Here is a 19,469-nt window from a genome sequence, read left to right on the forward strand (position 1 = left end):
TGAGATGTTTCTGCATTTTTCTATTACTAAGCATTCTTGATTCTTGTGCCCCTGAGAGTGGAGCAGGCCCTTTGATTTGCTGCACCCAGGAGAGCCATTTTTGTCAATCCCCCTTCCTCCCTTTCACTGTTGAAATATTCCTAACTTTTGGGCTATAAGCCTGTCTCCCCTTAAACTCCTGCTCTCCACCAAAGTGATGGGTACCAACCTCCTCCATATTTTCATCTTGACAAGGGCTATCTAGTGATCTGGATCCGTGATTCTGGTTAGTGACTACAGTCAGTGGATAGAAGAATGTCTGGCACTTTAGAGTGCTGACATACACCTGGAAAGAGGCAACACCCTTTGGTGTTTCCCTAAGGAATGGCCTAGGTGTGATTGCCTTTTGCACCTTTGCAGAACTCCTACGCTATATGGCAGGATGATTTTCTTGTTATACATCGTGCACTATAGATATGTGTTGTAGTCTTATGAGAGGGTGATGACAACTAAGCTCTCATGTTTCTGATGCAATTTAGGACTGGAACTAGAAGACGATTTATAGAGAGGGAGTAGATGTAAATCGTCCCTCTCCTGCTGTGTTTTGTGTGTTTATGTGATTTAGGCTGAAAGACAGAACAAAGAGAGCAACAGAAAGAGAAAGAGAGAGAGAATGTTCTAGTCCATAATCTGATCCTCTCCAACCTGCAATTGCAAACACTTCCATTTACTATTCCATCCTTCCATTATTCCAATTGGCATTGTCAATGTTTTCCATCCAAAGACTGCAATGAACATATCTGGAGTTAAACAAGTTGAATTTATTGCTTATTGCAACAGAGAGAACACACCCTGGAAACCAAAGGTTGTGTGAAGACAAAGATGTTAGGATGCCATAGGATTTGGGGTTGTGTTAGCTGATTTGAGGGAGGCTTCAAGGAAGTGAAAAATTGCTGTAGACTAAATGCTGTCAGGAAGTGAGGGTAATTCTACGATTAGATATCTTTGTAAACCTTATCTAGAAGGATGAAGGAATGAAGTGAGGCTTAAGTTGTAACTGGTAAATACAAAACAATTGGTCATTCATAAGTATTGGGAGAGAAAGAAGTTTGTGTTTTGTGGTTTGTGCGGTAGCCTTGCTTCTGTCTATGTTTAGACAAGATTATAAAGTAGTCGTGACTTTTCCCCACCTTCATGTCATCATAGTCATAGAATGGCCTTGGCTGATGTTGGTGTTCTGTGTTATTGTTGACGTTCAACAGAAGAACACCAAAGCCTAGCCCTCAGTGCTAGCCAGATTCTTACAACACCAAGGTCTCACTGATGGTACCAGGCCATGTCCTAGCTGTTGGGGCCTATTTTTCTTAGAGTTAATTGTTTAACATGAGCAAAAAATAAAAAATAAAATAAAATAAAATAAAATAAGGGATACACCTGTCTTGCAGACAGGGCAGAGTGTAGGTTTTGGAGTCAGTCTTGGTTTTCTGTTTTCCTTCAGCTATCCAGCAACTGGATATGGCCTCGGTAGTTTCTTTTCCTCTCTGAGTCTCATTTTCTACTTATTTAAGATGAAAATAATAATAGTTATAGTGAAGATTAAATGATACTATGCATAGAAAGCTCCCAGTATTTGTTATAAGTAATACCTCAGTAAAATTATTATTTTATTATTATGACAACGTGTTCCTTCCCAGACTTAAAAGTTATGGGTAGTGGGACTGGTGCATAGAATTTTCGTTCAGTTACACAATGTCAGAAACAAGAAAACGAATTGAAATTCTTTTTTTTTTTTAATGTAGTTTTTTATTATACTTTAAGTTCTAGGGTACAGACATTTCTCAAACGAATTGAAATTCTATGATTTCTCTTTCTCTTTCCTGTTTCACAGTGGTGTGGCCCTTGAAAGGGGCCATCCTATGATCAGAGCCAGTAATGGAAAGTTGTATCCTTACAAAACACTTAGAATCTAATTTTAAATTAGGTAGAGTTAGTTGCAATGAGTTAATGGGACCTTTTGTGATTGGAGTAATATATTCCAACTGACAGGTATTAAGTCTCCTCATCATAGGTAAATAATGTTTGTTACAAAGGACGCTTGGGAAAAGCTGTCTGAAGGTTCCCCCACAAACACGGCACAACTTCATTCTATTCACAACCTGTAACCTGCTAGCTTGTTAGATGAATGTGTTTGAATGTGTGCCAAATTCCACAGTGGGTTGCTCTGGCAGGGTTTTGTTGTTAATCTATTTTTTGCTTCTATATGGACAATAGGCCTCCCCAAGCCTTTTGGTTAATCCTGTCGCATGCCTAACCAATAACTACCCAGAGCCCTGCTACTCAAAGTGTGGTCCCTGGACCAGCACTGGCTCAGTGAAATACTTTTAACTGATCTACGATGAGATGAATGTAAAAATTGAGATTAAACTCCTAGAAACTGGTAAAAAGAGATCACTGCAATATCTAAGCACATGGTTAGTGGGCTTGTATTTTACGTTTTGTTTGTTTATTTGTTATTATTTTATTTTATGTTTTAAAATTTTAGATTTGGGGGTACAAGTGCAGGTTGTTACATGGGCATATTGCATGGTGCTGAGATTTGGGCTTCAATTGAATCCATTACCCAAATCGTGAACATGGTACCTGATAGGTAGTTTTTAAATTCTTGCCCCATGCCCTCTCCCCTTCTGAAGTCCCCAGTGCCTGTTGTTCCCATCTGTATGACCATGTGTACCCAGGGATTAGCTCCTACTTACAAGTGAGAACATTCTGTATATGGTTTTCTGTTTTCGTGTTAATTCACTTAGGATAATAATCTTCAGCTGCATCTATGTTGCTGCAAACAATGTTATTTCATTCTTTTTTATTGCTACGTAATATTCTGTGATGTCTAGATGCCACATTTTCTTTATCCAATCCAGTCCATCATTGATGGGCACTTAGGTTGATTCCATGTCTTTGCTATTGTAAATAATACTGCAATAAATATGTAAGTGCAGGCATCTTTTTTGGTCAGCAGTCCTCAACCTTTTGGCACCAGTGACTGTTTTCATGAAAGACAATTTTTCTGTGGACTGTAATGTAGGGGAATGGTTTCAGGATGATTCCAGCACATTAAATTTATTATGTACTTTATTTCTATTATTATTGTAATATATGGTGAAATCATTATACAACTCATCATAATGTGGAATCACTGGGAGCCCTGAGCTTGTTTTCCTGCAACTAGGTGGACCCATCTGGGGGTGATGCGAGACAGTGACCATCAAGCATTAGATTCTCATAAAGAGTGTGCAACCTAGATCTTTCGCATGGGCAGTCCACAATAGGGTTCGAACTCCCAGGAGAATCTAATGGTGCCACTGATCTGATAGGAGGCAGAGCTCGGGCAGTAATGCAAGTGATAGGAACAGCTGTAAATACAGATGAAGCTTCACTTGCCTGCCAGCCACTCACCTTCTGCTGTGTGATCCGGTTCCTAACAGGCCACAGACCCAGTATCGGTCCATTACCCTGGGGATTGGGGACCCCTATTTTTGGTAGAATGATTTATTTTCCTTTGGGTATAGATCCAGTAATGGGATTGCTGGGTCAAATAGTAATTCTATTTTTAGTTCTTTGAGAAATCTCCAAACTGCTTTCCACAGAAGCTGAACTCATCTATAGTTCCACCAACAACGTACAAGCATTCCCCCTTTTTTTCCGCAGCCTTGCCAAAATCTATTTTTTTAGTAATTTATTTTCATCATATTTTATAAAAGTTTCAATTTGCATTAGATCAGAAAATAAAATGTTCATCCCCACAGATAGTTTGAGAAGCACTGTTGGACACCAATGGAAAGTCTAAAATGAAATAAGAGAAGTAGAGTCTTGCACACAGGGCTTTGGAAATGAGATGTAGGAGAAATGCCAGGGGCAGGCGGTAGACTGGGAAGGGTCTGTACGTGTGACACAGAGAGTATATAAGAAATTTCTCTCTAAATGAGTGAAATCCATCTTAAAGGAAGTACTGGATGACAAATCTAGGACATCTGATTTATTTTAATCCAGTCCTATACCATCAAGGGTTACATAACTCTATTCAGCTGTCTATTTCAGAGTCCACTCTTAGAAAATGTGTCTAAAAGTATCTAACCTAGATTCTTCCTATTCCAGTTTTCAGGCCTTTCCTATTATCTTACACAAACCAAACCAGAGTTGGGTCTTCGATAATCTTTTTTGCTTCATGGATATGATGTAAAAGTGAGCTTCTGTGCCCTGGCTAAAATTTGTGTTAGTCTAAATACGTCCAGGGCAAAGACATGTAATCACCTAAGGCAGCTTTGATGCATTTTTGATCCAAATGCATGTGGTAGAAATTGCTCAGGGAAATAAATCACATATATCAGAAAAGAGGTTTACATAAAATCAGTAAAGAAATCACATGCAATATCAGAAAAGAGGCTGTCTGGGTTTGATAGATTGCTTATATTTTTTGTTTACTAATTTGATCTGCAGAATCACAGAGTTGACTATTCAAATGGATGTAAACCTGACTGGTAAATTCATGACAAAGACGCTTAGATTTCACATCTCTGCTCAATATTTAACTACAGAGCTCCTTGTAGAATCGATTGCCTGTAAGAGGAAAAGTCTATGCATTCTGATGGATTCATGATACTGGGGCTTCCTTAGGAGGGACTAGAGATTGTGTTTTAGAGGTGATAAGAATATCTCGATTTTTGATTTTAGCAACTTTTGACTTTATACATATATACATTTATATGAACTTGGAAAATACAGGAAAGTATGTAAGTAAATAGAAACAATCACATTTTTCCTTCATGAGAAAACTGTTTCTTTCTTTCTTTTTTTTGTCCAGGCTGGAGTGCAATGGTGCAATCTCAGCTCACCGCAACCTCTGCCTCCCGGGTTCAAGCAATTCTCCTGCCTCAGCCTCCCCAGTAGCTGGAATCACAGGCATGTGCCACCATGCCCACCTAATTTTTTGTATTTTTGGTAGAGACAGGGTTTCTCCATGTTGGTCAGGCTGGTCTCTAACTCCCAACCTCGGGTGATATGCCTGCCTCAGCCTCCCAAAGTGCTGAGATTACAGGCATAAGCCACCGCACCTGGCTAAAAACTATTGTTTCTATGTAAGAACATTTCTGTTCAGTCCCTTCCCATACTTATATAAGAATATAGTTAGAGCCGACACGGTGGCTCACACCTGTAATCCCAGCACTTTGGGAAGCTGAGGTGGGTGGATCACGAGGTCAGGAGATCGAGACCATCCTGGCTAACATGGTGAAAACCTGTCTCTACTAAAAATGCAAAAAAAATTAGCTGGGTGTGGTGGCGGGCAGGGGGGCTGAGGCAGGAGAATAGCATGAACCTGGGAGGTGGAGCTTGCAGTGAGCCGAGATCGCGCCACTGCACTCCAGCCTGGGTGACAGAGCGAGACTACGTCTCAAAAAACAAACAAATAAAAAAAGAATATAATTAGAATTGTATATAAATATAGAGTTTATTCTCATTGTTTATTATAGTTAAGTTCTAAAAAGTCTGTGAATACTGAATTAGGGAATACTGAACCTTTGCTCCTGGAGGAAATACAGGGTTAGGTTCCTGGGAGCCTCTGTCACATTTTATCAATCAGTCAATACATAATCTTGTTTTATGTGTGTTTCTGTTTAAGGACGTCTTCTTTAGTATGATGTTGTTGGTTCATTAACATTGGACTTACGGCCAACAGCACCATAACTCATGCCTGAATGAAACTTATCTAACACATGTATTTTCTCCAAGAGACACATCACAGCCTTCTTGCTCTTAGGAATGCTAGTCAACAGTTCACCATGATGTTTCGGGGCCACTTTAAACAGTGAAATCACGAACAAACTTACAAAAATTTAAAGCAAATGTATTTACAGTATGAGAGCTAAAGCAATAAGGGAGAGCATTGCCCTGTTTGACCTCAGCGGGAAATGTGGACAGGGCCGCTCAAGGTCTTTACTGTTCTGTACATGTCCTCACATGACTGAGAACGCCCTTTCAGATACTGATTTGAGAGTTATAAGTAAGTTCTAGTAAGGAAGCAAATTCTCAAATATAAAACCTACAAATTACGAGGATCAATTGCATATACATGGCTTTTTCACAGTGCGTTATTTCTAACTTTACGTTATACCTGTAGACTTTCACTATTTATTAATAGTTTATTCCAATATTGTTGTAATGATTGATGGTATAGTTTGCTAAATATTCTATTATCCTACCATAAAAAGGTAGTTATAAAAAAAGTATAAAGTAGCAGGTAAACCATTGTATTGGGTATATCTTTGAATTTTGGGAATTCCTAAATCCTTCCTCCCTAAGAAGGAAATTGCATAGATGGAAGCTAAAATCAATCTATGACAAATAATTGAACTATTTTAACCATCCAGGATTGTCCCGGGTTGGGAATTTGGAATGCCCCATTTCCACATAGAGGATGTTGATTTCCCATTTGTCTCCCTTTCCTTGTTGATGTCATTGTGTTTAATTAATGGAGTTAAGAACTATAGCCAATTGAGTGATGTGTGTATTGCTGTTTCTAACCAACTCCTTATAGTGCTCACTATTGAGAGAGATCTGTAACTGATTTCATCTCCCCAGGTGTCGGATTAAATGATGGGCAGTGGCATTCTGTCTCTTTATCTGCTAAAAAGAACCACTTGAGTGTGGCAGTGGATGGCCAGTTGGCTTCTGCTGCTCCTCCGTTGGGGCCTGAGCAGATTTATTCAGATGGCACCTATTACTTTGGAGGTAAGAACAGGCGCCAGGCTCTATGAGCAACTGAACCATATTTGCATTAGTGCCCCGTGTGTTGGTGAAGTCATCATGTTTTAACCAATGTGAATACTAAGGAATAATTTTTCACTGTCTTTGATCAGGGAAATTTTGGGTGGATCAAGTCGAAAAATTCTCACCTGAAATGCATTTCTGCAAGGTGGACTTACTTCTGTTTACAGTTTCTATAATGAGATTGATTTTGAGTAGGCCATCCTCTTCGGTTTTTATATTCAAACCTTGTTATATTTTCCTAATGTTAAATGATCCTTATATGTCTTCCGATTTTATGGGCTGATTTAATTGCAGTATTTTCTTGATTATGCCTCTTAGCTCCTTCAGAGCATCCTTATTGCTTCCCTACTGTCCAGTAGAGAAGGACAATATTATGCTAAAGGACAAATAATTTAACTTAATCAGCCCCAGCAACCTCTTCTCCTTGTTAAGCATAAGGCACTGATACATTTGATGAAATCAGACATCAGCCTTCGACACCAGTTCATCTCCCTTAGAGAACAAAAACAAAGGAAACGTCCACCTGCCCCGTAGATGTTTGTTTGAACTAAAAGCTTGGAAAAGAAAACCCAAAAAATGGAAATGAATTTTTATCTCTGGAAAATGGAAACAAATGTTCTTTTCCATTAGAAATGCAATGTTTTAAAACTGCCAGCAGTAAGACTCACTTCCAGTCATGTTGAGGTGTTGCTTATATTAGCATTGTTTTGTCATTGTTATGTTACATTTTAATAATTGCTTGTATCTGGAATCATTTTTGAATTCAATAGAGGTAGCCTAGTCTTTATTATTCACTAATAAAATACAAATTATTTTCTAAGTATTGACAGTGAGCACACAGTCCATGAATCAATTTATAGAATTCTAAAAGCAAAAGAACAAACAAAAGAACTGCTACATAATCCATTATTGTGAAAGGCTGCTTAGGGCCAACAATCTGAAAATATATAATCGCTTCCTTTACTGAGATGTTTAAACCGGGCTGCTTATAAAACCTTTTGGAATATATGATTGATTTTATGGCAATCCGTAGTAACACAGTCTTTTAATAAATAGTAAGATATGTAGAACAACTTAACCAAGAGCTTTCACTTCAAAGGAAAAGATTTAGAAGCACTAAAAGAGATAAGGGAAAAAATGGGCATATTGTTAAATGATGCAAAATAAAAGACTGGATAAAATTGTTTGTAAATCATGAAAAAAGAATCATCATTCTTCACATATTTTATGTCCTTCATGTTCAGGTTTGACAATGCCTAGCTAGTTTATATAAATGTTTACTCTAGTGATTGCTTTTTATTCATACTGTAATGTTACTTTATAGTAAAATATATCACACATTTACTCTGTAATTTTGCTTGTTTTTATTATGATACATATGGTATACATCATCTTTTTAAAAAACATTTTTGAATAGTTTTAAATTTACAGAAAAGTTGCAAAGATAGAGAGCTCCTGCACACCCCACATCCAGTTTCCTCTATTGTTCACACCTTACGTCATATATACATTTTAAAGATTACTAACCATTTTTCTTAAGTGTACACCTACCCATGTGTCCCTCTGCTAAAGAAATGTTATCAATGCATGTCTGTCCCTTGCATCATATCTTTTGATCTCCCGTGTAAATGCTGTCCTGAATTTGGGTTTTATTCTTCCTTCATGTTTATTTTAATGTTACATATATTAAAGTGTTTTTAAATAATATATTGTAAGAGTTTCCACAGTAAAATTCCAACTTTAGGGCTTTCTTAAAAAAAATTACAAATCTCAAGTTTACTTAGGTATCTCTGTTTATTCAATCATTTTTTCAATCGATGTTCTTTCACATCAGAATATGCTTGACCTTGGCATGAGATTCTATTGGTCATTAAATACAAGCCCTGCAAAATCCAGGCCACCCTAACAGTTCCAGGGCTGGAAGCAAGGAGCCGAATGACAGCAAAAGGCCTGCTGCCAAACTCTGCCCTGCACTTCCCAGCGTTGTGCTTCCAGAACCAGGTTAAGGAGATCCATCTTCCAGGAAGCCCACTTAGTGGTTTTGGACTGGAAATACTGGATCCTGGGAGTGAACTAGAGGGGAAAGGGTTCTAAGCGGACATATCACCTTTTCCTGTGAGGCCTTTTGGTACCATAGGCAAGAGCATGACTGGAGGAGGGCTAACGTAGGGTCCATAAAATGCAAGACTGGCACAGGGACCTGGGTGGTACAGGCAGTGGGGTGATCAACTCTTGCCAACTTTAGCTGAAAGTCCTTCATCCTGGGAACAACCTCCCTCCCCAGTTCTCGGGTGAACTGTGACAGTCGTTCACCCTGCAAAGTTCTATGTAGATGAGGCTGCTCTCTATCACTAGGATCTGTGTTGTCTAGGTGGAAAGTGTTTTTTAGATAATTCTTCAGCCAGTTCATGTTCAAGTAAAAAGTTGTTCTGTGTTGTGAGACACATCTCATCGGTTCTCCTTCTCTCCCAATTTAACCGCAAGTTACCAGTTATTTTATGTGGGCTGTTCCAACAGCCTGGGTTATAGCTCCACTCTTTACCAGTCTTGACAGTGGCTGTCATATTGGGAGAGTGGGCTGCTCCTGGACTAGCAGCACTCTGTATATGCCACACCAGACTTCTATCATCCAGCCATCATTTTTTACTCTGGACTTTTTTTTCCACCCTCAAACAGGTGTTTTTCACAAAGACTGCATTGTGGTGGTACATTCTGCTCAGCTTTTATCATTTATAAATTACACATTTTAAACTTAGATTCTCTAAATTCAGAATGACTGAGTGTCTCATTTCTGTAAATTCCCCCATGGAATCTTTTGCAATGCCTAACACGCCATGCAGCACAAGCTGGGGATACTGTGTGCAAAATTCTTACATCCCCCTCCCTTGTGTAAAGCAAACATTCTCCATCCAATGAACTGACTACAGCACTGTGAAGTCTAACCTGACATCTCACTTCTGCTGCAGTGACATATAGTGATAATTTATCTGTTATCCTCAGAGGTGCCTAACATGCTGACTGCCTCCAGTAATGGATCCATCCATTAATTCAGCATTAAGTATTCTTCAGAAATCTTCCTATTTTAGGACTTTCATCTCAAATTGGGCTCAGTGCTGAACTTCTCTCTGGTATTGCATTATATTAACTTGTTGCTGCCTCTTATCGTAGACTAATGAGGCTAACCTGGGTTGAACCTCGCTTTGTTCGTAGAATCTCTTGCTTATTGAACATTGTAGCTAGGAATATGAATTGCCTCATGATAGGATAGTATGCTTTCTGTAAAATTCCATGATCTTTCCTTGTGACTCTGGGTTTACTTAGCTTTGTTCCCTAAAGGCATATTGCACAATTTATTTTATTCTGAGTTCGTTTGGTATGTGTCAGGAAACGCCACCTGGAGAAAAGAAGATTAGCAGAGTTATTTGTATGCCTGGCATACTGTAGCTGCTTCAAAATATTATTGAACTCTTATCCTTTCAGTTGTTACCCTAACATTCTTAATTGGCTAATAAGTCATTTAGAATACATACTGAGATTATGGTAACCGTATCTTATACTACAGAAGAAATTTAAGCACTGGAAATGTGTGTAGTACCATGTACAATAAATTAACACTCAAAAAGCTTTGATGAATTTATCTTGATATATTAAATTTGAAACTTCAAAGTCTCCATTAGGTTACAATAAAATGTTTCAGTGTCTGATAATAGTTTTAAATTTGAATGTTGTCCTTTACTTGCCATGTAAATGTATTTTGTCAGGAAAACAAAGCATTAAGGAAAAATATTATCAGTCAAACAATTTAATTATAGTGGAAATTCACAAGTAGAAAACTAGTGTGGATTGTACAGGAATTAAGAAGTTGCTGACTCACTTATTCTTTGAAATTGTGATAGTGTTTGATGATTATCATGGCAAATAAAGAGTAATTAAAAAATAACCACCCATCTAGTCTCTATGTCCACGGGTTCATTTGTTTTGGTTTCTAGGTCCCACAAATAAGTGAGAACACATAATGTGTGTCTTTCTGTGCTTTGCTTATTTCACTTAACATAATGACCTCCAGTTCCATCCATGTTGTTGCAAGAGGCTGGGAAGTGTAGTGGAGTTTGGGGAGAAGTAGGGGATTTTTTTTTTTTTTTTTTGAGACGGAGTCTCGCTCTATCCCCCAGACTGGAGTGCAGTGGCGCGATCTCGGCTTACTGCAAGCTCCGCCTCCCGGGTTCATGTCATTCTCCTGTCTCAGCCTGCGGAGTAGCTGGGACTACAGGCGCCCGCCACCTCGCCCGGCTAATTTTTTTGTATTTTTAGTGGAGACGGAATTTCACCATGGTCTCGATCTCCTGACCTAGTGATCCGCCTGCCTCGGCCTCCCAAAGTGCTGGGATTACAGGCGTGAGCCACCGCGCCCGGCCCCAGGGGATTGTTAATGGGTACAAAATACCATGAGAAAGAATGAATAAGACCTACTATTTGATAGCACAATAGGGTAACTATGGTCTTTAATAAATGTGCACTTTAAAATAACTAAAATAGTTTAATTGGATTGTTTATAAAACAAAGGATAAATGCTTGAGAGGATGAATACCCCATTCTCCATGTTGTAACTATTTCACATTGCATGCCTGTTTCAAAATATCTTATGTACCCGTATATACACCTACCATGTATCCATACAAATTAAAAATTGAAAAAATGTAATACATGTATTCATACTCCGTAAACTTATTATTCCACTTGGATAGAGAAACATTTAGAATGCCATTAGACCACAGACAATAATGGTTAATGTTATATTTATTATTTAAATAATTATAAACAAGCCTTATATAAATGTTAGAAAAAATCAATGTAAATGAAACATTCTTTTATGAGGCAAAGAATAAAATCAAACTGTGAAATATTTTTAATATTAAACCATCAAGACTTACTAAAATCCTTGTGTATATGGTTCCTTTATATATAGGAAAATGCAATAATTAATTAGATAAACAGTTGGTAATTTTATTCCAACCCAAGAGAACCCATTTTCCAAATAGTTAGCTTTATAAATACAAGGACATTTCACCATTATTAATGTATCTTTTCTTATACATAGTACATGCTTTCATCTTTTATGTTCTTAATTGTGCAATTCAAAAGACTAAATTCCCATCTGTAAGTTATATACAGTTTAATATTGCTGGCTGGCATGTTTAGGATTCTGGAGCTAATGTTTATATTTTTCAAATCTAGATCAAGCTAATATCCTTGCACATTATTATAATACTAGTGACTTCCTGGGAATGCTATGTAAATAAAAAATTCTTTGTATGAATTTCAGTTTGTAATTTAGATCAAACTAATAATGACTGCAGTCATTATTGCCTCCTTTAATACAGAAAATAATCATATGCCTCTTTCTTTTATTTTTTAAATGAAGTCCATGATACTGAATTTTGATTCTTTATGATGTGCACTGGTTTTATTTTGTTTTTATCAGGTTGTCCTGACAAAAGCTTTGGATCCAAATGTAAAAGTCCACTTGGTGGATTTCAGGGATGTATGAGGCTCATTTCTGTCAATGGCAGAGTGGTAGATCTGATTTCAGTTCAGCAGGGGTCCCTTGGGAACTTCAGTGACCTTCAGATAGACTCGTGTGGCATCTCAGACAGGTAAGGGCAATCTCACTTCATTTCGACCTCCTTTCAAACTTAGGCATTGGATTAAAGTTTATGTATAAGATGAACAATTCTTCTCTCCTCTTCCCCATTCTTAACTGTTCCACAGGAAACGGAGTGTATTTACATTACAAATAAGAAAAAATGCACACTTTGTTTAAATGTCATGTTTTAAATGACAGAATTTGGAAGACTTGGCCATGTTATGTATGGCTTCATATGTACACATGCTACCAGTTCGCGAAAGATACTGTTGATGCTGCTGTAATTTTAGACAAGTATAGATGTGTTAAAAAAATATGTCATTAAACTCAATATATTAAGGCACTTGAACAGTAAAATTGATCATCAGGTACCAATACATTTGAGACTATGTGGTTAGTTATCAAACTGGCATTTGCCACCCTGACAGTGGAATATTTTCCAAGGCAGGGGAATTCAACTGGTTGCACTTCTCCTAACGTTCCTCTTTAACAACCCATTACCATCTTCTCTGCAGGGAAAATGAAAACAAACTTCTCTAGAGAAGCTTGGGGTTGTGGTATTGATCAAGGTATAAGGATGACCAAAGAGTTTCAACAGGAGCATCAGTACAGGACGTGACAAGGCAGGACTTGAGAGTTAATTGTGGAGGACAAATCACCTTAAAAATAATATATATTTTTGGCTGGGCGCGGTGGCTCATGCCTGTAATCCCAGCACTTTGGGAGGCCAAGGCAGGTGCATCACCTGAGATCAGGAGTTCGAGACCAGCCTGGCCAACCTGGTGAAACCCCATCTCTACTAAAAATACAAAAATTAGCTGGGTGTGGTGGCAGTTGCCTGTAATCCCAGCTACTTGGGAGACTGAGGCAGGAGAATCACTTGAACCAGGGAGGCGGAGGTTGCAGTGAGCCGAGTTCACACCATTGCACTCAAGCCTAGGTAACAGAGCAAGACTCTGTCTTAAATAAATAAATAAATAAATAAATAAATAAATAAATTTTTTGAGACAAGATCTGGCTCTGTTGCCCAGGCTGGAGGGCAGTGGTGCGATCTTAGCTTACTGCAACCTCCACCTCCTTAGCTCAAGCCATCCTCCTGTCTCAGCCTTCTGAGTCGCTGGGACTACAGGCACACAACACCAGGCCTAGCTAATTTCTGTATTTTTTTGTAGAGACAGGGTTTTGCCATGTTGCCCAGGATGGTCTCAAACACTTGAGCTCAGGCTGTATGCCCACTTCAGCCTCCCAGAGTGCTGGAATTACAGGTGTGAGCCACTGCACCCAGCCAAAAATAGTAATTAATAGTTAGTAATAATTGAAACCTGTGGTTAGGCATGAGCTATAGCTAAGTCATCTTGCCAGTCATGCTTTCATATCAAGGGTGTTAATTTTAATTACTGAGTTTAATGGAATGTCATAACCATTACAGATTAAACAATTTTTAAAACAGTGTGACCAAATTAGCCTCTACCCTCTAGTAATGTTCAATATGTATTTTGAATAAATACATAAATTAGGAGCATCAAAAGTAACTTTTTACTTTTATGAGACATTTTGTCAACAAAAAGACTCTTTTATTTGTATCCAGCAGACCACTCAGTAATATTTGTCAGTCCTGTTTTGAACACTGATAGATACTTCATGATGTCCAGAAAGCAGCAATAATCACCATATTTAGCAATAAGAGTAGAAGGACATAGTTTCCTCCCCACAAATACTCATTTATTTATTTAAAACAATTTGCAGAGAAAACAATTCTTTCTATAATGAAAGATGATATGAAAAGAGAGAATTTAGACATTAAACCTCAACTGGCTTGATTTGGGGATTGAATGACTTCTGGGTCCATTTGTTGCAAACTTGTCCGTAGTTACCACCTTAACAGCTCTGGAACCTAAAACCTGACTTGGGGGAGGGCACACAGAGAGGCTTTCTGGGCATAGCTTCTCAATATAAGGCTTGCCCACAGAGGCAGGGACTCCCCAACCCCTGATGGGGAGCAGCCATCAGGGAAACTGGCAGGGAGAGGCTCAGTCATGCACACTGAGTGGTAGTGCATGCTGATGATCTTGGATTGCAGAACATTCATTTGGTACAAGTATATCTACCCTTTGTCCAGAACATGTGGACATGTTCTGGAGCTGCCATTTCACACACGGACTCCCGGTTGCCTACTTTGTGAAGGTACATACTTTCTGTAAAATAGAGGACCATCAGCACATTTGGAGAATATATCACTTTAGTGCTATACCTTAAAAATGCTTTTCAGAAATAGTAAATTATGGGTAGACCTTGACTATACATGTTTCTTTTTAAAAGACGCTTTAGGCTAACAGTAACCCTAACAATCTTAAAAATATAGCAGAAATCAAAGTAACATTTGCATACTTTTTAAATTTCCAGGTGTATCTCTGAACCTGTTGTCTTATACTCAGAAGAAGATATATATATTTAGTTTGGTCTTATATGCTATACCTACTGACATGGCATCCGAAGATGGATGGCATCCCAAGAATTAAATGGAGCCTTTTTTAAAAAAAGTCTGTGTACCAGGCCTTATGCTAAGCACTTAACATGAATGAGCATTTAAATCAAGCCTCACAAAATCTCTTAGAACCTGTTCTTAATAGTGTTTGTTTCCTATAAATATGGAAACAGATGCACAGAGAGAATAAGTTGGCTAAAATGACATGGCTAAGAAAAGGCAGAGCCCAGCCTCTAGCCCAAGCACCGTGGATCCAGGGAAGTCTCCCTGAAATATTTGCCTGCCATGCCATGCAGCACCTCTGGGTGCACGTTAACATTTGGGGTGGTTAATATTTAATGCATAATAAATGTATCATTTGTTGGTTCAATAATTCTGTAAGCAAAACAGGAAGTTCTCCTCCTTAGTTTTAATAAAGGAGATGGTAAAAACCCCATCACAAATATGTTCTTGCAGGTTTTATAGTTTATTTAGTTGTTAATCTGTAATGAATGAGGGCATTTAAAGTCTTGATCTCAATTTACCTTTCATTCTACATCCTAAAAGTCATCAAAAATCTGATTAGGGCTATTTGAGTCAATAACAAAACGTTCCAAACTTCTTCGTCTATGGTGCCCTATGTGTCTCGGTAATTTTCACCATGCCCCTAGGCCAAAAGACATTCCTAACACTAGAAATATATCCCTAACCTTAAAAAGTGGTTCGGGTCCAAAAAACTTAACAAATATGCCATAACAACCGAGGAACCTTTTGAAAAAAGTGATATACATGATTTGGAAAATAATTATTTTTAATTAAACACAATTACTTAGTATTTGGACATGTGTGGCTGTTGAACACACCACCGTTTCTCAAGACTTGAAATCAGATCAGATTCCAGTGCAGGGCGTGGAGGCGAAAGCCTGTAATCCCAGCTACTCCAGAGGCTAAGGCAGGAGGATACAGGAGGCAGAACCCTGCTCAAACCCAGGAGGCAGAGCTTGCAGTGAGCCGAGATGGTGCCGCTGCACTCCAGCCTGGGCAACAGTGAGACTCTGTCTCAAAAAAAAAACCACCAAAGCAACAACAACAACAAAAAATAGATGAGACTCCACTAGCCTCATATTTTTGTTCAATGTTGATTTCACGTGGTACTTGCTTTTTAAAAAATCAGTTACGGCCGGGCGCGGTGGCTCACACCTGTAATCCCAGCATTTTGGGAGTCCAAGGTGGGCGGATCACGAGGTCAGGAGATCGAGACCATCCTGGCTAACACGGTGAAACCCCGTCTCTAATAGAAATACAAAAAATTTAGCCGGGCATGGTGGCGGGCGCCTGTAGTCCTAGCTACTCAGAGGCTGAGGCAGGAGAATGGCGTGAACCCGGGAGGCGGAGCTTGCAGTGAGCCGAGATCGCGCCCCTGTACTCCAGCCTGGGCGACTGAGCGAGACTCCGTCCAAATAAATAAATAAATAAATAAATAAATAAATAAACAAACAAACAATTACTAAAACCCTGCTCCTGAAGGATAGGATGTGATTAAAGGGAATATATAATGATCTAATGTTGAAACTGAATTACCTCAAGCTAGTTAGTAAGTCACACAGTGTTTGATAGGTGCTGAGTATGACAGATATTTCTCTTGAAGACTTAAATTATCCTGGGAGTCCCTGTGAGTTCTATTTTGCACCTTAGAGCACCCCGACACACTGCTTGAAATTTGTGAGTCTATACTGTGTATTCTCCTACATTCCTAGAAGTATACCTCAAGTGAAGAAAGATATTCCTCTGTCTTCCTTTTACCTTTTCTTCTATCTTTATTCCTTCTCCTTTCAGTGTTCGAACAATGTAGCAATTCAGTGTGATAAAATGTTATTTCATGTATGCTATGGATATTTCTGCCAACATGTTGAATCCATGTTATGTCACTTAGGGAAAATGAAGGGCTCTGATATAGTGAGACATGTTGAAAATTAAGCAGTCACAACTACCTGAGAATTGGCTGAAATCTGATGAATGTATTGATCTAAGGTTTAGTTTTGTGATTAAAGTGATTAACAACAGACTGAAGCATCATTAGTCATTATGTTATAGTTGAAATCCGTCTTTCTCATGACCATGTATAAATGGTCAATACTTTAAGATATCTTAAAATGGAAACTGGTGATTGTATCTGCACCTTCTTTTAGGTGTTCCCCCAACTACTGTGAACACGGCGGGGAGTGTTCCCAGTCCTGGAGCGCCTTCCATTGTAACTGTACCAACACTGGTTACAGAGGAGCTACTTGCCATAACTGTAAGCGGAACACATCTGCTTTTTCTTGCCCCTGTGATGGTTTCTTTGTCCCATTTCCCTTTTCATTGCTGTGTGTATATATGTCTGTTCTGTGCAAACTCAGCATCCAGTTGTTAATCCACATCTCATTTCATAAAGTAGTCAAGATAGCCTATAGAAGTACATAATATGAAACAGGTGAGAAAAGAGGATACCTGGCAAAGGGAAAATACATATAGAAGATGAAAGGTAGCCAAGAATCGAAAACAAATAAAATGCAGAAGGTGAATTTTGTTATCTTGCTCTGTTACTTGAATTGGGCCAGCACTTTGACACGAGACTTTCTAGAAGGCACAGTACAAGTACATGCTCAGTTACCACATTCTTATTATTCATGCAATTAAACAAAGAGATTCCCAGAAACAACCCTGGTTGGACTGGGGTGGGGTGGTTTGTGGCATGAAGATTCAGATATCCAATAGGGACTAGATGTCATGGTCTATTTGGAGAGCTGTAACATAATGCCATAGCCTAGGTTATTTACAAACTGCAGAAATGTATTTCTCACCGTTCTGGAGGCTGAGAAGTTCAAAATCAAGAGGCCAGCAGATTAGGTGAGGGTGTGCTTCCTGGTTCATAGACTTCCATCCTCTCACGGTGTCCTCACATGGTGGAAGGGCTGAGGGATCTCTCTGGGAAATCTTTTACAAGAGCACTAAATCCCACTAATGAGGGCTTCACTCTCATGGCCTAATCACTTCACTAAGGCCCCACCTCCAAATACCACCATATTGGGGACTAAGTTTCAACATATGCGTTTTGAGAGGACACAAACCTTCAGTCTATTGCACAGATAATCCTTATATTATCTTGCAACCCTATTCAATGAGGGTGATAAGGAAAAGGGTGGTAGATAATGATTAAATTATGGTGGTAGATAAATAGTTAATTTTATTCAATACTTTCTAAATGCCAGGTATGGATCTAATATTTTATATGTCCTAGCTCGTTTAATTCTGATGGTCACCCTGGTAGGTTAATGCTATTATAGGCAACTTACTTATAAAGAAATATATATTAATCTACTTGTTCAAGGCTACTTAAAATAGTTGAGGCAGAATGAGGATGTGAACTTGTGACATCATCTTCTAGAGCCTGGGATAACAACCAATATCCCTTTTTTGCTATATTACAAATCATGAAATTTTTTTCTGATGAAATGGCTTGCATGTGTTGTGAGGCTCATGTTATTTCATTGTCCAGTTGTTCCGGGGCACAAATGGGAAGACCAAAATGCCCATTTTTCTGCCATTTTTTCTGATTATTACTGACATTTCTGAGCAACTGAACTAATACTACCTCCTATATCCTTGACTTAAGACATGGGTGTTAGGTACAAAGCCATCAGTCTCACCACCCTTTGTCTATTACACTGTGCTCCTGCCAGAGCTGAGATTGGAATCCTGGGCTCCCAGCTCTGGGGGCCTGCACAGAGGACCCTCAGAAGCCCTGATTCGATACTGGGGGGGACATCACCAAGAGAATCTCCCAGCTCTACCACTATTGCTGGAGTCATTCCTGGGCATGAATTGTGTATGTTGAGGTGCTTCATAAGATTTTTATGAAGAATATTAGCTGGTAATAAAGCCACACCTCATCTGTACCCAGAAGCCAACACCTCACCTGTACCCACATGCCAAGTTATTTGACCCAGGACATCCAGCTAGTGAAGGGACAGTATATTTTAATTCTTTATATCCTCCATTATCCCCATGTGGTAACTAACTCAAAACAGAAAGCTATTCAGTGTTTTCATTGACTGTTCATTTTAATTGTTATCAATGACTGAATCTAAATATAAACTAAACAACTCTGAAGACAAAAATTAGATAATAAATAGAGTTACTTTCATCTGTGACCCACAATTTGATCCAATAATTGAGTTTAATTTATTAGGTTCTTGAGAAGACAGCTCTAATAGAGTTGAAGGGTTTTTGCCCATAACTATTCTGAGAAATGGAGCCAGAACGACAGTCTTGGCAATAGCGGAGGGCAGGAGATGGAGTTTGCTACAAAGCCTTATTAGGAAATAATCAGTAAACAGTCATGTTATAAAAAGTCAAGCCATGCACATAAATCAACAGTCATGCTATAAAAAGTCAAGCCATACACATAATTCAGAAGTCCTTCCAAGTATTCTTATCCAATCCTTTTCCACAACCAGTTCCACCACAAAGTTAGGATATTCTGCCAAACTCTTTCAAGGACTTTATGAACATATGCGT

The 19,469-nt window shown here is 38.6% G+C and overlaps 1 protein-coding gene across 2 annotated transcripts in view; it reads left to right on the forward strand.

The window, feature by feature from the left end:
• Window positions 1–19,469, forward strand: part of CNTNAP4 (contactin associated protein family member 4) — a 278,461-nt gene that overhangs the window by 176,097 nt on the left and 82,895 nt on the right. For both annotated transcript variants that reach the window (XM_033219075.1, XM_033219076.1), the window contains exons 9-11: window positions 6,613–6,762; window positions 12,284–12,455; window positions 17,099–17,205. In XM_033219075.1, coding sequence (XP_033074966.1) covers window positions 6,613–6,762; window positions 12,284–12,455; window positions 17,099–17,205 — 429 coding nt within the window. The remainder of the gene's footprint in view (window positions 1–6,612; window positions 6,763–12,283; window positions 12,456–17,098; window positions 17,206–19,469) is intronic.

This window comes from Trachypithecus francoisi, unplaced genomic scaffold (genome assembly GCF_009764315.1).
Source record: "Trachypithecus francoisi isolate TF-2019V2 unplaced genomic scaffold, Tfra_2.0 Lachesis_group10, whole genome shotgun sequence".
NCBI lineage: Eukaryota > Metazoa > Chordata > Mammalia > Primates > Cercopithecidae > Trachypithecus > Trachypithecus francoisi.